This window comes from Podarcis gaigeae (genome assembly GCF_964106915.1).
Source record: "Podarcis gaigeae genome assembly, chromosome: 5".
In the NCBI taxonomy this organism is placed as follows: Eukaryota; Metazoa; Chordata; class Lepidosauria; order Squamata; family Lacertidae; genus Podarcis; species Podarcis gaigeae.
The window spans coordinates 38,448,556-38,467,980 of NC_139681.1; the positions used below are offsets into that span (position 1 = coordinate 38,448,556).

The following is a 19,425-nucleotide window of genomic DNA, read 5'->3' on the forward strand; positions in this document are numbered from 1 at the left end:
TCTTCCCCAAAGGAGATACTTGGAGGACAGGTAAAGCACCTCTTTCTGAAAAATAGGAATTTCTGGTGGCGGCTAATAAGTCACATTTGAGTGAAAAGTCAGTGGTGAGTATTTTTATCTCCTCTTCTGATCCCAGTTTATGATGGAAGACTAGTAGGGCTGTAATGTTTACTTGAGTTATTGTTTAATCTAATTTATTTAATTCATATTTTTTTAAACTGCTTGATTGTAGGAAAAAGCATCAAAGCAGTTTACAAGAAAGATAAAACCAAAAAATTATCACTTGAAATTTAGCTTAGTATACTGAAAAGGTGGCTGGTTACTCAGGCAGCAAATTAAAAAAGAAGAAGTTAATATTTATTTGTTTGTTTCATAAAATTTATATACCGCTTGATTTTAGGGGGGGAAACACCCTCAAAGTGGTGATATACAATTATATAAATAAAACCTGCAGCTTGGGAGAACTGTTCCCTGTTCTTTCTCATGTGGAAAACAGGTCTTGTAAGGGGGTGCCTTGGTCACATGTTTGTATGCTTTGTTTGTTTGTTTGTTTTGGACTACTTAGCTGTAAGCAAATTTATAAAAATGCCGTTGGTTGAACAATGACTTAATCAACTAGAACTCATAGAATTAATCAACTACAATGTTTTACCCCTGGGGCAACCCCAATGAATACTAATAAAAAGTCACACTAAGAATAACAGTATAAATTCTGCTGATAGCAGTGAGACTTGATTCCCAAGAAATCTGTTTCAAGCCATGGTGTCAGGCACATGAAGACTCCCTTAATCAGACACTTTAACTAGATATGAATGAAGTTTATTTAGGCCAGGGTTAAAGTCCAGTGAACCCAACAGGCATCTTCCTTTCAGAATGTAAATGAAATCAGGGCTGGTATTTTGACTCCAGAGGCCCCTGATAGGAAGCAGGATTAACAACTGCAGGACTACCAAATATTCTGCAGATGTGGGTTTCCGAAACATTAAATATTATACAGGTAGTGCTCCATCTGCTGAATTTCTGTTCGGAGTGTCTTACAATGTAAGTAAAAACAGTGTCAATCATAGCAGGAAGCAGAAGAAGATAACCTTATATAAGATAAGATATTTTAAAGAAAACTGTATGTTTAAATGCTTGTTTCATTTCATGATTGATTAACTGGTGATAAGAACAAAGCAGAGGATACTTTCACCTCTGCTAAATCCTTTTTAATCCAGCCATTTACTGGCAATAACACTGGAATATTATGGTACAGCTGCACTCTATCAATTCATCTCAGGCAGTATCCAAGATAATATTTTAGGCAAATTTTACCTAGGACAGGGGTTGCAGCAATAGTGTTTCTGTTTAAACATAATAACGGCTAACAAGACCTCACCATAATGAGAACAGACTGTACTGGCTACCAATTAGTTTCTGGGCCCTATTCAAAGTACTGTTTTTGACCCATAAAGCCTTAAACTGCTCAGTACCTCAATACCTTAAGGACTGCCTCCTTCCATACGAGCCTAACGAGATCATCTTCTGAGGCCCATTTTTGTGTGCCTCCTCCTTGAGAGGTCTGGAGGGTGGCAACATGAGAGTGGGGCTTCTCTGCTGTGCCTCCCCATCTGTGGAATGCTCTCCCCAGGGAGGTTTGCCTGGCGCCTTCATCATACACCTTTAGGCCCCAGGCAAATACATTCCTTTTTAACCAGGCCTTTGGTTGACCTGACTGACATCCTATACCCTTTAAAAAAGTGACTCTTTTGGGGGGGGAGGTGTTATTGGGTTATTGTTCTTATTTTGATTTTATATATTGTGATCTTTTCTGTGAACTGCCCTGAGACCTCCAGGTATAGGGTGGTATATAAATTCAACAAACAAACAAATAAACCTAGTATTTGGGCCCACAAAACAGAAGCATGAATATATTGCCTTAAAAACTGGCTCTGAACAGAAGAATGGATCCATTCGCAGTTTTAAAAATTGCACAAAGGAAAGTGCCATGTCCACCTGATGACATAGTGAATTGAAGAGCGTTGGAAGCTGGGTAGGTAGCAATTTTTATAAATCTACAGGGAGGAGTTAGAAATGAAGCTTTTTACAGACTCAAAGTTCAGCCTTCTTCAAAATTTAAGGTTTGCGTTTTGGCTTTGACATTTGTCTTTGCTTATTAATTTTAAGGCAATACTTTCCAGTATTAATTTGCCAATTTTGTTTTTCTCCTTAACTCCTCCTCCTAAGCCTAAGAGTATTCACACCTGTCTCTGTGAGTGGATTCAAATGATCAGAAAACAAATTCCTAACATTTTATAAAACACAACTGAGTTAGGACGATGTTTTCCCCAAATTTGTTTCAGCTGCAAGAGAGGGAATATAACTAAAATCAGGAGTTAATTTCAGACATAGTGATCATCTGAAGCATCCTTCCCCAACCTGAGACTGGACTGGACTGGAGCTGGTAGAAGTTGTAGTCCAAAATATCTCAAGGGCACCAGGTTGTGGAAAGCTGGTCTTCACTAAAAATTGGCAGGAGTGGAAACGATGGGATGATTCATCTCTCCATCCACTGAAGAAAAGAGGTGTAAAATTGATAACAAAGAAAGTTTGTTTTGTCTCCTCTTGTTATTAATCTTAGTGCTTAAAAAAACCCTCTCCTGTACAAACCACAGAGCAATTAGAAATAACCAACCAGTTATTATACAGTCACAGACCCCTTTAAAGTGATTAGAAATAACTGAACTCAAAGATGCATTCTGTTGTAGTTTGTTTTAAATGCCACCAGGTGGAGAAAATGGCGATATTTTAAGTTTGACAACTGCTTCTTACCTGGAAATAACTCTCTGTTGTGTGCATATAACTAGTAGGATGAACTAGTTATCAGTAATGTCTGTACAGTGGTACCTCGGGTTAAGTACTTAATTCATTCCAGAGGTCCGTACTGAACCTGAAACTGTTCTTAACCTGAAGCACCACTTTAGCTAATGGGGCCTCCTGCTGTCGCAGCACCGCCGGAGCCTGATTTCTGTTCTTATCCTGAAGCAAAGTTCTTAACCTGAAGCACTATTTCTAGGTTAGCAGAGTGTGTAACCTGAAGCGTAGGTAACCTGAAGCGTATGTAACCCGAGGTACCTCTGTACTAACTTGTTTTGTCATTTATGAGAAACTTGTGGTATATAGTTGGCATTTGTCTGTCTCAAGAGAGAATGGAGCACATGGATATGGAGGTTCTGGGCTGCCAAGATGGCAAGACCCCCCTCTCAGCCTCACTGATGTGGTCCAAAGGAAAGCAGAGCAATATGTTTGGCAGCACCTTGGGCTGCAGGAGTTGCCAGAAGGAGGCTTACAAGGTGCCATCCAACCAAATAAAAATCTGGAACAGATGCTGTCATGCACAAAAGAACAAGAGCATCAGTAGCCATTACTTAGAACTGAAATGACATTAAAATGAGCATCCATACATCCATTGGTGTCAAAGCCGTGCATTAAACAAAATTATACCCCAGTACCTATGGCTTTTGCAGGGAGGACTATGGCCTACTGTACAAAGTTAAAGGTCATGTCTGCCCTTCTGTCTACTTTTGCCTCACCCAGCACTGGCATGTGGTCCCCAGAATATTTGCCATGAAGGAATGTGGCCCTCAGGTTGGGAGATGCCCCACTCCTGGCTTACTTCCAAGTCCCACTGAGTTCAATGGGACTTATTCCCACGTAAGGATGTCTAAGATTGCAACCTGAGGCCTTCTTTCATAGGACACTAATAGGCATGCTGTTCTGTATTTCCAAGGTTGTAATGCTGAGCTATCAAGATCTCTGATAGACTCAGTGGATGGTCTCTTCGTAAGGAGGAAAGCCTCCAGCTTAGCTCTACAACTTTAATTTGGTGAGCTCCACTTTGGGGGCAATCCAAACTTTAGCTTTGCTGCCAACAACAGAGAAAGTGTAGGTGGATGGGCCAGGATGTTCAGATCTCAATACAGAAAAGAAAAAAAGGTCAGATTGAGTGTGGGTGGGACTTGGTGCCCCTGATGCAACCTAACAGGTTCAATATTTTAAAAGCTGCATTTCCTCATATTTCACATAAGGGAGAATGTGCCCTTCCGCTGTTAACACAGACTGTCCTGTGACCACCTAAACTAATTTCAATAGTTGTCAGAATAATTTAAAATGTTGTTTTCTGTTGAGAATAAATCACACCAATGGTCTTTAGAAGACCAAATTTTTCAGCCTTAGTGATTGGTGCAATGATAGATGGGCTTTCTTGAGAATTAAGGCTGCAATCCAGCCCCAACTAACCTGTCCATAAGACCCATTTAATTCAATAGGACTTACTTCTGAGAACACATGGTTAGGATTGCAGTGTTAATTGCTATGCTAAAAGGTGAACAGGCATACTTTCCTTCTCGTAGTACTTTTGACTCAAATTAAAATCTTCTTGCTTTGTCAGTATACAACAAGGATCATTTTTTGTGAATGTCAACCACTGTTAACAGAGTTTATTTCTCAGGTCTTCCCTGAGAAGGGAATACATCTGGTTGACTGTTCTGGGAACAGGAAGCTGGACTAGATGAGCCATTGGCCTGTTTTGGTGGGCTCTTCTTGTGTCCTTGTGTTTCCTAAGGCATGATTGTGGCAGGGTTAATGGGTGTTCTGGCTCAAAACTCAGGTGAGGTTCTTATCGGAATGCTCCAAGGCAAGTCCAGCTCTCAATTACTCAGTGCGTCATGACAAACATTTTTAATAAACAAAACTGGACAGGACATCTTTCTGACACGGTTCATTCCTGAAAGATCTTGTCCCTGGTGAAAACTTGTACAGAATTTCACCTGGGGGCTATGTTCTCTACAGCAAAGTTACCTCAAACGTTTATTGCTAGTCTGTAGCAGCATGGTGGTCACCACAGTACAATGTTGAACATACAACACCACTATACAACATCTGATGCATCTAGGCTACTTGAGGTGTATACATCCTAAGGGAAGACAGAATTACAAGGACACCTTTGAAGTGCTGCTTATTAGGAAGGCCTTGTTCTCAAGGAGGTGGCAAACATGTGCCTGGACTGCACTACTTCGGGCTGCTGGCAGGGGGAGCTCACATGATGAAAAGTTCCTCAATTCAAAAAAAGTCATGTGCACAGAAAATTGACATGTCAAAAACAAGCGTTCTAGGCTAGCTTTCTATCAGGCATGCCAGTTTTTTGCTTTGCTTTGTTTTTGTATGGAATAGCATTTAATCAAGTAACCCCCACCTGAAACGTGAAGTGTGTAGAGGTGTACAGCAAGAACTAAGTCCCTAACAAGACAGTATTTCTTGCTGTCTACAAGTAATAGGAATGCCCATTGCAGCCCTGCACATCACAGATTCATACCGCCTGCATGTTTCCTTTAAAAAAAATCATCTTCTTTCGGAGTTTCTAATTCATAGCCAGCAGCCTGGTTTTCTTCTTCTCAAATGATCCTAAATGCCGCAAACAACCATATGTCAGGAGTGCTCTGATGGTGTTTCCTGCTTGGCAGGGGGTTGGACTCGATGGCCCTTGTGGTCTCTTCCAACTCTATGATTCTATGATTCTAATCCATGGGCCACTAGAGGTGGCAATTCCTAGCAGTAGCTTTAAGCAGATCTCCATCAGAAACGGAAGATGCTATTGCAATATTGTAAGCTACCAAGACATCTTGTCCAACCCATGTCACTAAAGCAGCATCCTACACACTTGGACATTTGCATGGGAGCTGTCCACAGGTTGAAATTTACCACATATACCGCTTCACTTCTACAGTTTCACTATCCACTCCTCCTTGGCTCACACCAGCATCATAACTCACTCACATTCCCCCCCCCCCCATTTCTATGAAGTGCTTTCATAATCAGCTGGAGAGGAGCACTAAAAGCACTCTTGAGCCAAAAGATTTCCAGAGGACTTCAGAGACACCTCTCAGGAATAAGAGATTTTATACAATACACAACATTGGCCTATAATGAACGGGGGTACAGAATTAAAGGTATGTACTCATAAGCCACGATCTACAAACCAGTTGCTTTGTGAGTTGGAACTAATTTAAACCCAACCACTGCTATTTTAACGGGGGGGGTTGGGGGGGCAGAGTGCCATCATTGTGGGAACTGTACCCTGTTGGCAGTTTGGTGTGAGCTTCTAGAGAGCATCTTGAGCAGACCAATGACCAAGTGAAGCTTGATTAAGTGCATGATCATTGTCTAATGACTTGAATTTACCAAGGAGCCATCACAGGTCAGAATGCCAGAAATAGGATCTATATATCACCTCAATGTTTTCAATGGAGTTGGCTCATACATTCAGCTATGAAGTATGAAGAAATAAGAAATTGAATAACATGTATGCATGATGCAAACCATACCTAAGAAATCCTCCCCCTATTTCTCCTAACAGCCTAGCATCCCAAATCCATAACTAGTCTGCATTTTTAAATGGTGTGAAATTAAGACCAGCCCATAGCAATGCAGTCTGGCAGATGAATCAGGCTGCAATCTCAGGCACACTTAACCTGGGAGTCAGTGCCATTGAACTCCACCTGAGTAGACCGGTATATGTATTCACATACCATCTTCTCCTTCACCTGCCCTCTGATAGGCACTACCACCACCACTCATCTGACAGTTCCCATGCCTGCCTTGTGATATACTTACAGCATATCTATTTGGCAGGCAAGTGGTTGATTGACTTTCCTTCCCATCAGAAACAGACCCACCACTACATTGTGATAACAGAGGAGCGATCTTGTCCTAAGCTGCAAGGAGCTCTGAAGAATCTTTTCCGGGAGCAGCTTAGGTCTACTATCAATGCAGAACACTCTCGGGTAACAAACCCTCTACTTGACCTACACAAGACCTACTTGACCTACACATCCTTTGCTTCTCCTAATAGAAAACTGACAACAATGTTTCCTAGGATTCCTTCTGAGACATCTAACTTTGGACCGTGATTTCTCTAACCAGATCCCAAAGTGGCACCACACACACACACACACACACACACACACACAAAGTGCAACTAAGAAAGATGCATGTTTCTGAATGGATGCTAATAGGAAACACACAGCCCATTAAAGACCACAGACAGGGACTTATCCTTTCCCCTCTCACAACCAACCAACAGGGAATGGGCTTGCACCAGCTGAAAAAACCTACACTGGGAGAGGACGGATGTTTTGTCCTGGAAACATGTTCTGCCATGATCCTCAGCTGGAAATGCATGTGAAATTTATGGTTCTCAAGTCTCTGTCTTGCTGGTTCCGCTGCTTTCTCTTCCCTGCTTCAGAGGATGGAAATAGAGCTTCAAGCCATCCACCGGGTGCACAATAGGCACCGTTTGCATCTTAGGGAAGTGTGCTGTGGCCAACTCCCAGCGGGCTGTGCTGACCAGTTCAATAGCAAGCAACTTGAGGACCATCTGGGCCAGTTCTTTGCCTATGCAATTTCGGACTCCCCCACCAAAGGGGATATAGTGAAAGCGGACGGGGCCAGCTCCTTTGTGCTCTTCCCGTTCCTCCTGTGGCACCCAAAACCGCTCGGGGTCAAACATGTCTGGTGGACTCTGATAGATGCTGGCGGTCTCATGTGTGTCCCGAATACTGTACATCACGCTCCAGCCCTTGGGAATCTGGCAGCCCTGCAGAAGGGAGACAGAACAAAATCAGCACCAGAGACAGCAACCTGCAGAGGGCAGCCTGCAAAGGGAAGGAGAAAGGAAGCGACTTCTAGACTAGAGCATCCACAAGGACAGACACCCCCCCCCCCATCTTTGAGGAAGCTTCACAAATTCAACTCACCCGTACCATTACCCTTGAGCAGAACCTCAAACCTATTAAGATGTTAAGAGACCTATAATGGGTGGTGCAGAAATACCACGGTTTCAGTGATGTGTGAATCACAACTTCAGGGAATGTACACTGAAGTATTCAAAATCCCGTTTAACAGTCGAATAGAAATGGGTATGCAACAAATATTTTACAGAAAACCTGTTAATTTCCCCCTGCCACATCGACCTCTATCTTTGATGAAGCGTGTGGGTCTTGCAACACCTTGAGAGCATGCTAATCCTAACAGTGTAAGAGCCAGGCAAGAATAAATCTAGCTGACACAGCACCTAAAGACTACTCTGCAGCAATGCTTACAATATTTGGCACATAATTTAATTCTTATGCAGTGTGACAGCTCCCATTATCGGTGAGGCATAACTAAAAAGTGCTTTCAGGCAGCAGGGCTGGGGAAGACCTCTGCTTGAAGCCCAACTAGATGGGTCAACAGCCTATGTTAATATTCAAGGGGTGTACAACTTTTGGATGCACATTATCACACTTTCTCTCCTACTGGCACATATGCAGGCAGCCAAAGGCAACTTAGCAAGCATGTTGTGCTATTTATTGCTTTGAGGTTTTGTAACAATCAAGTCGTATGTACATTTTGCTAAATAAACACGTACTGGATGGCACCTTCTATTTGATGCTATAACAACAACAAGATGAGGCTTGATCCAGAGCACACACTTTTCTGGGAGTTTATTTAAATATATAAATGAGACTAGTACTCCATGTCCTGCACAAGAGGTCATTGATTTGGCATGAATGTTTTGGGGTTTTTTTTGTAATGCCTTCAATCAAGTTTACTTGAAATGGTATCTGAGCTGATTAAAAGAGCAGTTTGGTAGTTCTGTGAGCCACAGCTTGAGGCGGAATCACCTAGAAAATTATAACTATGAGGAGTTTGTTGCAGCTATGGAGAGTTAGGTCCCTTTTAACCCTGATGTTAAATCAAGTACTTTGTGGGGAACACACCTGCAGCAATCTTTCAGCTTATGAATCTTTAAACATTCTCCAAGCACAGCTTCCATTGCCAACTACTAGTCTCCACAATAGATGCTCCAATTGCAATACTTGTAATGACAGCAATCCTGCTAATTGGTCTAATGAACATCCAGGGTGGCCATATTCATTTTGGTAAAAGGTAAAGGTAAAGGACCCCTGACAGTTAAGTCCAGTCGCAGACGACTCTGGGGTTGCGGTCCTCATCTCGCTTTACAGGCCGAGGGAGCCGGCGTTTGTCCACAGATAGTTTTTCCGGGTCATGTGGCCAGCATGGCTAAGCCACTTCTGGCACAATGGAACACTGAAACCAGAGCAGCGCATGGAAACACTGTTTACCTTCCTGCCAGAGTGGTACCTATTTATCTACTTGCACTTTTGGCATGCTTTCGAACTGCTAGGTTGGCAGGAGCTGGGACCAAGCAACGGGAGCTGAACCATGTCACGGGGATTCGAACTGCCAACCTTCTGATTGGCAAGCCCAAGAGACTCAGTGGTTTAGACCACAGCGCCTCCCGATACCTGAACAATTGCACCCTACCAATCCCCAGCTGTCTATCTCTTGAGGTACTTGTCTCAGTAATCCGTTCTATGGTTTATACACTGAAACCTAATGGGACCTTCTTCACATTCACATGCTTTCATTCTCACAAGCCATCCCAGTTAGCTATCCGTTACCAGGGTCTCCTGTTCATTGTATCTCTCCCATGCTTCCATGCCCCCCCATTCCAGTTTCTGCACTCTGTCAATCATACTTTCCCACAGCAAACCCCAGGGGCCATTAGGTTTCTAACTTGTGAACCCCAAGTGCCCCTGTGGTTTCTTGCAACATCTTCTGTCCCTAAGTAAGATAAACACATAGCTTCACTGGGAAAGGAGGGTGTTTCCCATGGCTCCCATGATCCCTATAAAGGTGGCTGCCATGGCCCCTATGAAGCGGTCAGACTAACCTTGTGAAACCCAACTCAACCCAGCCCAAATTCCATGCACATCCACAAAAGCAACCCACGCAGCAAGCCGCACAACTCACATCCAGTTCAAAGGTTTGTAAGGCTGTCCTATAGCCTCCGGACACTGGGGGCAGCAAACGCAGCACTTCCTTGATGACACAATCCAAGTACCGCAGGCGGCTCATCTTCTCCAGGGTCAAGTAAGACTGACAATAGTGCTCATGTCTTTCCAGCTCGCCAAGGACTTGACTTGCTTCTTCTTCTTTGGCTGCTGAGCAAGGGCAGTTTGTGGTCTCATGGACAGTTCCTTGGGCTGCTCTAGCAATGGGACCCAACTTAGGGACTCTGACTTCCCTCTTTGCCTCTCTGTCTAGTTCTCCTTCCAGCCTGGGAGGAAGAGGTGGATTGGAATCCCTATCTTTGTTGTCTTTTCCATGGATGACCAGAGTCTCTGGGCAAGACTGATGGTTTCTTAGAGAATCTCCTGCAGCAAGGCAATGGCACTGCCCGGTGAGATCATGGGACACCAGCTCCTGCTGAATCTTTTTTATGACCAAGGGGTGTTTCAGCAACAGGAGGATCATGGAAGTAGTAGCACTGGCGGTGGTGAAGAAAGCAGCAAAGATCAGTTCAATCGCAGATTCCTGCAAGATAAGCCATTGGGAGAGAGATGAAATACCCTTTTTTTGGCATGACACCCACAAGCTGTTTAAGAGTCCACTTGTGCGTCAAAGTCAGGAAGGCACACACACTGTGATTAGAATTCAAGTATAACATTGTTAGAGCTTTCAAGCTGGTGGGAACCAGAAAACTCGCATCATTTTTTGATTCCAACCTGGTCTGGAAAACATGAGCATCCATAAGAAATGGTTGAGGTGACAGTTTTGGTGATCAGAGCCATGGGCATAGCCAGGATTTTTGTTGAGGTGGGACAGCCAAAGTTGTTGAGTTGGTTTTTTAAAAAGAAATAATAAAATAATAAATAATAATATTTGAGGATCTAGCTGTCCCCCTTAGTTACAACCATGATCAGAGCTATAGTAAGGGGTTAATTATTTATTAAAGAATGGCTTCTCATCCCAACTGCCTTGGGCTACCAATTGCAACAGAGAATCATTCCTTACAGGCTTGTGCAGTCCATACTTGTTACACATCCAAGCAGTGGTACAGCTGGGCCTAGGACCTTGGGGCAGAAGCCTTGGGCTCCACTCAGCAGAAGGAGGGAGCAGCAAGCACAGCAGAGCTGGCTTACAGCATTTTTAAGTGAATTGATGCATGTTACCATCTAAGGATGGTACCATCTAAGGATGCACGTTACCTCCATAAGACTATTAAATCTAGTATCAAGAGCCCCTCTCCAGCCATTAAATCCAGAGTCTAACCTGTGACCCTCTGGTTGGACTATACCTCCCATCATCCCTGACTGTAATCCCTGGCCTCCTGGCTGAGGCTGATGGGAATTTGAGTACAGGGCCAGACAACCCATGAGGCCAAGTGAGCTGATCCATAGGGGCAGCAGATCCCCATGTCAATCTTTCTTATATCATTGTTTAAGCCAGGCTTTGTCAAACTCAGCCCTCCAGATGTTTTGAGACTACAATTCCCATCATCCCTGACCACTGGTCCTGCTAGCTAGGGATCATGGGAGTTGTAGGCCAGAAACATCTGGGGGCCGAGTTTGAGGGAGCCTGGTTTAAGCAACAAATGTTGGAAAGGTTCTCTTTTTGCTGATAAGAAAATATGAAAATTATGTGTGCTCCAATCAATCTCTTTTTGCATTCACAGGAGAAGTGGGGAACTTGTGGCCCTCCAGATGTTGCTGGGTGGCACCTCCTATCACAGGAATTCCCAACCTTTGGCCCTCCAGATGTTTTGGACTACAGTTCCCATCATCCCTGACCACTGGTCCTGTTAGCTAGGGATCATGGGAGTTGTAGGCCAAAACATCTAGAGGGTCAAAGGTTGGGGATGCCTGTCCTATCATCTCTGGACACACTGGCTGGGGAAGATGGGAGTCCAACAACATCTGGAAGCTGCAGGTTCCCCATCTCTGGTTTACAGAATAGACCAATTCACACACAATCCTAGCAAAGCTAATTTGGCAAAATAGCCATGCAGATGGGTAATTGTTGACTTCAGTGAAGTCACCACCTATTACAGGGGAGTCAGTGTGGCATGGCACATACTTCATTGTCTGGAAAGAGGCCTTTCTAGTTTAGACAGCTGCTTATGTCATATGGAATCCCATCAACCAGCTCATGTGGTTCTGTTTATCGTTTGGATCCTGGAAACACTTACTCTGACCATTCCAATCGATTTCAATTGTCAAAACAAGAATGACTTAAAATTAAAATAAAAACAGCACAATCCCCAACTCTATTCTGTCCTTTAAAGATTACTCTTATTAATGTGGTTCCTGATGGGTGATCAGAGGCACAGAAAGAAGTCTCACTTCTTTGAAACTGATTTTTACCTCTTCCCCTAAAGTGTGTTTGGGACTGTACTGAATTGGCCCTATTTTCAAGAAAAAATAGCTTCTGCTCAAGGCTGCTATTTATAATAATTCAGTTCAATATGATACATGGAGAAAGACATCTGGTGTAGAGCAATCAAATAAACACTTCAAACCATTTGCTGCAAAAATCTCCACACCCAGCCTTGCAGGGCTGCCATGAGTCCTGATTTTCCAGGCCATGTCCAGGATTTTGCCTCCGAAAATTGCATCTAGATTGTTTTTCGGAAATCAGTCAAATGTCCTGGAAAACTGTCAATGGGGATTAAATTGTGCAAAAAATGCCATCAAAAAAGCTTGGGGTGTCCTGGTTTTTACTTTTTGAAATATGGCAACCCTAAGCCCTGGATTCTATTCAGGATAAGTGCAGGAGGCCATATCAGATCTCCAGACACCAGATTCAGCACTCAATATATCCTCTTCCTTAGCTGAAATTAGGAAAGTTCTCCTTCTGTCAATCCCACCCAGTGAAACCCATCTGTCCCTGTGGCAAGTGGGAGAGTACCGCAGTCACCACAGTGACTGAGTGCAGTACTGACATTCATCGGCTCGAGGTAACAGGATGCTGTCACAGTGCTAGAGCTAAGAATCCCGGAGGATGTAATTTGTCAAGGGTGCTGGGAATTGTAGTTTTGTGAAAGGTTAAAAACCACAATTCCTAGGATGCTTTGTGTGTACTGCCAAGAAACCACTTCGAATTTCCCCAAGGAAAAGCGTAATACAACCATAATAAACAAATGGGCATGATCCTGATCCATGCCTGGTTCAAAGTCAATGTGAGTTAACTGAACACCACAGAAAAGATGCAGAGGAAAGATCATGCCAGACAGAGTGGAAATAATTATTTCATCATATGTGGTTATTATTTCCATAATATGATTGGAACTAACTTGGAAAGGTGCTTGGAAGTCCTGTGTCTTGCTTGTAGACTGTGTGGGATGGACCTAGAGAAATGACCTTTGCACATGGTCAGAGGCAGTTACACCTTTTTTACTTCTTTACATGGTCATTTTGGAAAGGACCATGTTTGGTTGTGTGAGCTAGGGACAACTGTGGCCACTCCAGGTGGCTTAAAGGAAATTACCTTCAGCTCCTGCATGGTAAATTCTTTGCCATGCTCCTTGGCACTGTTGATAATGAAATCCAGAGCGTCGCTGTGAGCCTCGGGATCCTTCTGCTTCAGTTTCTCCGAGATGGCTTTCTCCATGTACTCGTGTAGCAGATTCCTGGCCTTTATTCCCTGAAGGGTTCAGAGAGAAAACAGCAATGGCTAAGGAGAAAGGCACAGACGCAGACACATACACACACAGGTCTAGCGCCTTTGGAGGCCGAAGAAGTCAGAAGTCGCTTATTGCTTGGAACGTTCAGGCAATCTTTTACCGTACTTCTCCGGGTAGGAGCTCATTATAATTAGAAGCGGCGCTTAATATATCCTCTTCCTTCGCTGAAACTGGGAAAGTTCCTGTCAGTCCAGCCCAACGAAACCCATAATCAGTGCAGTGAGAAAGGAAATCCCGAAGACTACAAAGCCTTCAGCCGCTGAGCTGCCAAATTTTGAAAAGGTGGATAATAAGAGGAAGCCGGGAACTCCAACGGTGGGGAAATCCGAGATCCTGAAAGTCCACTGGTTGCTAAAGAAAAGGCCAAATGAATGGCACCACACCTGGCCCAAACTTGCGCTAGACTTGCGTGTGTTTATGTGAACAATCCCAAATTATACCAAGAAGGGAATTGTTTAAATCCTTAAATTGTAAGGCGTCACAGCCGGTGCAATGGGAGCACGGATGAGAAAGTGTTTAAATGGATCAGGCATGAACGACTTTCTGGAAGCAAAAAAAGGAGAAAGGGGAAGATATTCGAGGAGATCTCAATGCCTTTTCCTCCGCCACCAGGCAGCCACCGTGACCGTACAAAAGCACTCTGCATTGACGATGCCTTTACACCGCAGGACACAACTTGTTCCTGCCTTTTATGCAATGCGAATGCGATCCTCTTAACTCTGAAGGAAAGAGTTCAAATGGGATTTGCTTCCAACTCAAATAATGCTGTTTTGGATTATTGCTTTACTTGTCGGGGGAACCCAATGGATTTCTACGAAACTCGCTTGGGTGTGGGTGTGATGAGACAGACAGCCTTAGGCTGCGAACCTATGGACCTGGGAAATCAATAAATAAGCCCCAATAAGCAGTGAAACTTGGTCAGATCTACTCAGAAGTAAGTCCTGTTAAATTCAACGGGGCCCTTAGGCTGCAGTCATAAATCTCTGTTGACCTGGGAGTAAGACCCAGGGAATTCAAAGAGACCAAGACGCATTGAATTCAAAGGGACCTAGTTTTAGAGGAGAGGTGGTCGGCACTGCGTTCCGCGTCCACCGGCGCCGCCAAAATCCCTTCACAGCCAGTAAAGGTCTTGAGCAGAAGCCGCAGAAACTGCTCCGTTGCAAGGAACCGGATGGCTTCGACCAGGCTTTGAATCTGGACCAATAAAGAGCTCAGCCTGCCCAGTAGCCTGTCGCTCAGGTTAGAACTGGCGCCTGTTCTTTATGGGCTCTGCTGGGTTCCGAATCGTTTGGGCGCTAAATGCAATGCTCTGCTCAGGTCCAGGCAGCGCCCTCCCCCACCTTTGCGATCTGGGAATGAGAACCAAATTGCAGTTCTGCCGCTTGTCAGGCAGAAAGAGCCTTTTTTGTGGTGGCCCCCTATGCGTTGCGATCATTGTTCCAGCAGGATGCGACAGATGCCGGAGTTTGTCCCTTTTAAGCTGGACACCTTGGGCAATTCAGACTTTTCCAACTGAATTTCGCAGCGTTCATTCTATATTAGAGTCAATGTGCAACTGAACATATAATGTTGCAACGCGTGTGAATATTAAATCCATTTAAAATAAAACCTTCCTTTTCAAAAGCTTTAGAATAGGCAGCTAGTTATTTTGTTTTAATTGGGATTTCGTGCCTTTAAAGGTTGGTTGCTGTCTCATTTGTGCTATAAAACTTAATTGCGTCCTGCTTGGGGGGAAAGGGGGCGTTAAAATAGCCTACACAAACAAATACGCAAGAGCTGCATCTCTGAGCAGGTGCAGAATACCTTTCCAGCAGAAAATTATTCCAGCTGCTTGGTCTGAATAGAGGATGGGGCTCCCGAGAGCTCAAAGCCAGAACCTCACCCCTCCTCCGACCCCCAAATAGGTCAGAAAGGGGTCTTTCACTCACTTTAATACTTGCTATTGAGAAAAGCCGCCTTGGGACACCCATAGTCTTGAAAGGCGGCCTAGAAAGATGTGAATTATAGTAATAAATAAGGTCTATCCGATGTAAAGGGTAGGGATGCAGCCGTAAACACACTTTAGACCAGGGATTCTAGGATTCTGCACTCATCAGTGGCATTAGCGGGACTTCAGAACAGATAGGGGTAAGTGATCATGGTCGGAGTTAGTTCTTTGGATGGCGATGAGGATGGGGACACACACACGTGCGCACGCAGCCCTACCTTCCGCAGCCCGCTGAAGGGGATGTTGAGCGGCAAGGAGAAGAGATTCTCCACCAGCTGCTCAAAGGTCCGAGCCAGCTCCTTGAACTGCTTCTCCTCCAGGCTGAGTCCCAGCAGGATCCGCGCGGCGATGCGGAAGGTCAAGGTCTTGGCAGAAGAATAGACGGCGACGGGGCCCGGCTGCCGGCACCAGCCGCGCAGCTCCCAGCGCACCACCTTCTGGATGCGGGGCAGGTAGCTCTCCAGGGCGGCGCGGCTGAAGACTCTGACCAGGATCTGACGCGGCGAAAAGAGAAGGGAGAGAATCGCCGCGGGCGATGTAAAATTACTGGGGGGGGGGGCGGGGGCGGTCGCTACTAGGGACATCGTGCCCCAAAACCATAGACCCATTTTTCCCTTCACCAGTCCCCCAATTCTTTCCCCCATTCTGGTCTCTTAAATGGGCCAGTCGGTACAAACACCAGAACCGCCGAGATTCTTCCCCAGACTATACCACTTTGCGCGTGTTTGAATGTGAGCTATGGGGTGGGGAAACTTTCCTAAGCAGGGAGACGTTGTCTGTGTTCAATTATATGAGAGAGAGAGAATGTAAGAATGGGGGGTTGCAACCCCGGCCACCAGCAGTAAGTAAGTAGCCCTAAGTGGTATAGTCCTAGCAGCAACCAAGAGAATTGCGTAAGGCGCGGGTCCTAAACCTTTGCGTGGCTACTGGAATCTGCGACAGCGCCTAGCACAAACTTCGACAGCCAGCTTTTAGCTATAGGGCTCCCACCCCTAGATATTGCTGGACCGCATCTCTCATGGTTCCTCGCCATTGGCCGTGCTGATTGAAGCTGGTGGGAGTGGGGACCCAACAACACCTGTAAGGGGGAGATGAATGCCAGCGAGCTGCCTTCTCTTCCCCAGAGGGCGCCTAGGCTCGGTTTCAGGCTCGGTTCCCTCCCCAGCGACGCGCCCCTCAGCCCCCTACCTTCCTGCGCAGGCGGTGCGCCTCGGCGCTGGCGTTGAGGAGGGTGTGCGAGCCCAGCAGGATCTGGGTGCTGAGAGGCCACTGGGCGCTCACCAGGCTGTGCTCTCCCAGCAGGATCTTGCGCACGTTGTCGGCGCCGCTCACGCGGATCACCGGCTTGCCCAGCAGGTGCGTCTTGAACACGGCGCCGTATCTCTGCCGCCGGGAGCTGTGGAAGCTGGAACCCTGCACAGCCAGTCAGATAAAGAGAGGGATGGACACCCAGGCCTGGGCTCAAGCTTCGCAGACAGTTTGCGAAGAAAGTCGACGGTGTCTCTGAGGTAGTGAAGAGCGCTTTCCCCACGGGGCTGAGTCCTTTATGGTTCCAGAGAAAGAGCACCATCGGCCCGAGCTCGCCTCCGAGTGGGCTCAGAGTGGGGAATCGGTTTACTATGATTCCTAAACTTCAACCCTGGGACATGTGAAGAGTGTCTCTCAGCCTCACAAAATTGCTTTCCTCCCTGCATTGAGGAACACCTCTGGAAGTGATACAGCCTTAGGCGTACCTGCTTGGGAATAAATCCCTCTGAACTGACAGCTGGGCAAATGCGTCGTAAAATCATGCAATTGTAGAGTTGGAAGGGACCACAAAGGCCATGTAGTCAGATTCCTTGCAATGTCGGAACCCACGACCATGAGATTAAGAGTCTCATGCTCTACCGACTGAGCTACCCCTGATTTGCCCAGCCCCCGTCCCCTCCAGTTCGAGGGCTTTTGTTTTCCCAATCTGAGAAATGGGCGACTAGCGGTAGGACCTTCCTTTGAGCGGGACACCCTCGCTAGAACTCTTTTTCGGCGCCCTGATCATGTGCAGAGTGCCTCTGGGCTGAGTTCCCGCCCGCAGCCCTGGCTGCGCTAAGCCCAGGAGGCTCATCCTTTACCTGCCCCGCCCTGCCCTGGCCGCCGTCGCCCCGGTGCTCACCTGGACCAGCCAATGCAGCGTCTCGCCGAAGAAGGGCCAACCCATGGAGCCCTTGGGCAGTGGCAGGGCGCTGGCGCGGTCTCGGCTCAGGCTCCAGCGCAGCGCCCACAGGTGCCGCGCCAGCGCCAGCAGGAAGGCCACCGCCAGGCAGGTGGCCAGCGCAGCCTCCAGCCAGGAGAGCGCATCCTCAGAGGTTGCCACCGGCGGCAGCATCTTCGTGCTCGGGCTGGGCAGCATCGCCCGGAGGAATTCACTGGCCGACTGTGGCTTCAGCTGGAGATGGAGAGAGAAAGGGAATATTGGAGAGGGGAAATCTGCTACCAGATGCCAGGGCATCCTACTCCGGATTAGGATTCCCATAGAGGTGGGTTCAACTCACCATACTGGAAGCAAAGAAGCCAACCCATCCCCAAAATGCCACTTTTTATTCAAAGATGCTTTTCCTCGCCACCCATCCATTAAAGTCCCCAAAGGAATATTGCGCAAAGCTTGCGATCCAAAGCGAGTGCGCCCGCGCAAAACCTGAGATTCAAACCGGGAGGGAGGTGTCAATGAGACCTCCAAGACACCTCTCCTGGTGCGTCTCCCCCCACCCCCCACAAAACATAAAAGGAAACCCAACAGCGCATCCACTTTGCTCTCACCTCGGCGGGGGTCTCTTCCCGTTTCCACTGCGCGTCTGAAAGAATCGCAACCTACTTTGAAAGGATCGGGGAAACTACAGCGCACCGTCGTTTCCTTTTGCAGCCAGGGAGCGAGAGGGGGCCATTCTGCTCAGAACCGGCGTGCCTGGGATCGGGGTCCCTCGGACCCACTTGCAAGCACCACGAGCCCCATCCTCGACGGTCAGCCCCTCGGCATCCAAAGAGGATTTGACCGCCCAGGCTGCTCGCGCGTGGGGTGAGGACTCTGAAGAGGCCTCTTCTTCATCCCCCTCCGCGTTGCCCCTTCTCTGCCGAGCTGTCAAAAACCGTCTGCGCTCGGACGCTCCTTCTCTCACCCTTTGGGATCATCCTTCGCGCACACCCCTTTAAACTATTCTCTGCCTTGCACAGATTTATATAGATATTGGCCAGCCACCTTCGCTGGGGGGTGCGCCTGCTGACGTCTCCGCTGCATATTTAAAACCGGGGGCCGAAAGCGCTGCGATTGGCGCCTGAGAGGGTCCGCGTTGAAAGGGGGGGGAGGAGGAGGAGGAAAGCGCTGCTGGAACGGACCTCTCCTGTCTCGGGAGGGGGAGACTCGCCTCGCAGGTAACCCAAGAGCAGCCCACCGGGACCCTACCCGCCCCGCCTGGATTTGGAAAACCAGGCGTCTCACTGGAAGCAGAAGGCGCTGCTTAGACGGGCTCCGTGAGCGATGCAGGACTTTATGGCAGGGGAGCTGAGACCTGGGAATAAGCCCCCCGCCCCTACTGATCCTAGACAGGTCTACTCAGAAATGAGCCCCCGCCCCGCCCCGCCCCGCCCTTGAATTCAGTGGGGCTTACTCCCAGGTAAGCGGGCCCGTGATTCAGAGCAGGGGCGCGCAGAAAGATCTGTGGGTAATAAGACTTCTTGGTAACAAAGGCAAAGCAGTTAATTCACTTCAGTCAGCCCTTTCTAAATCAGCAACCTGGGAATCTGCCTTATACCAAGCCAGACCACTGGTATATCGAGGTCATTATTGTCTACACTGACAGGCAGGCGCTCTCCAGATCGCCAGAAGTTCCAGGCCTATCCG

The 19,425-nt window shown here is 46.8% G+C and overlaps 1 protein-coding gene across 2 annotated transcripts; it reads right to left on the reverse strand.

Annotated features, from left to right (window-relative positions):
* Positions 1-5,826: 5,826 nt before the first annotated feature.
* Positions 5,827-19,024, reverse strand: CYP26C1 (cytochrome P450 family 26 subfamily C member 1). Of its 2 annotated transcripts, XM_083740905.1 has the most exons (7): positions 18,348-19,024; positions 17,704-17,976; positions 16,743-16,967; positions 15,773-16,048; positions 13,372-13,527; positions 9,856-10,419; positions 5,827-7,633 (listed from the first exon to the last, which is right to left on the reverse strand). In XM_083740905.1, exons 2-7 carry the CDS (start codon positions 17,938-17,940, stop codon positions 7,235-7,237), a joined length of 1,857 nt encoding a protein of 618 aa, XP_083597031.1. In that variant the 5' UTR covers positions 17,941-17,976; positions 18,348-19,024; the 3' UTR covers positions 5,827-7,234. The 2 variants fall into 2 exon arrangements, with proteins under 2 accessions (XP_083597031.1, XP_083597030.1); XM_083740904.1 differs by having other exon boundaries at positions 17,704-19,024.
* Between the last annotated feature and the right edge of the window lie 401 nt (positions 19,025-19,425).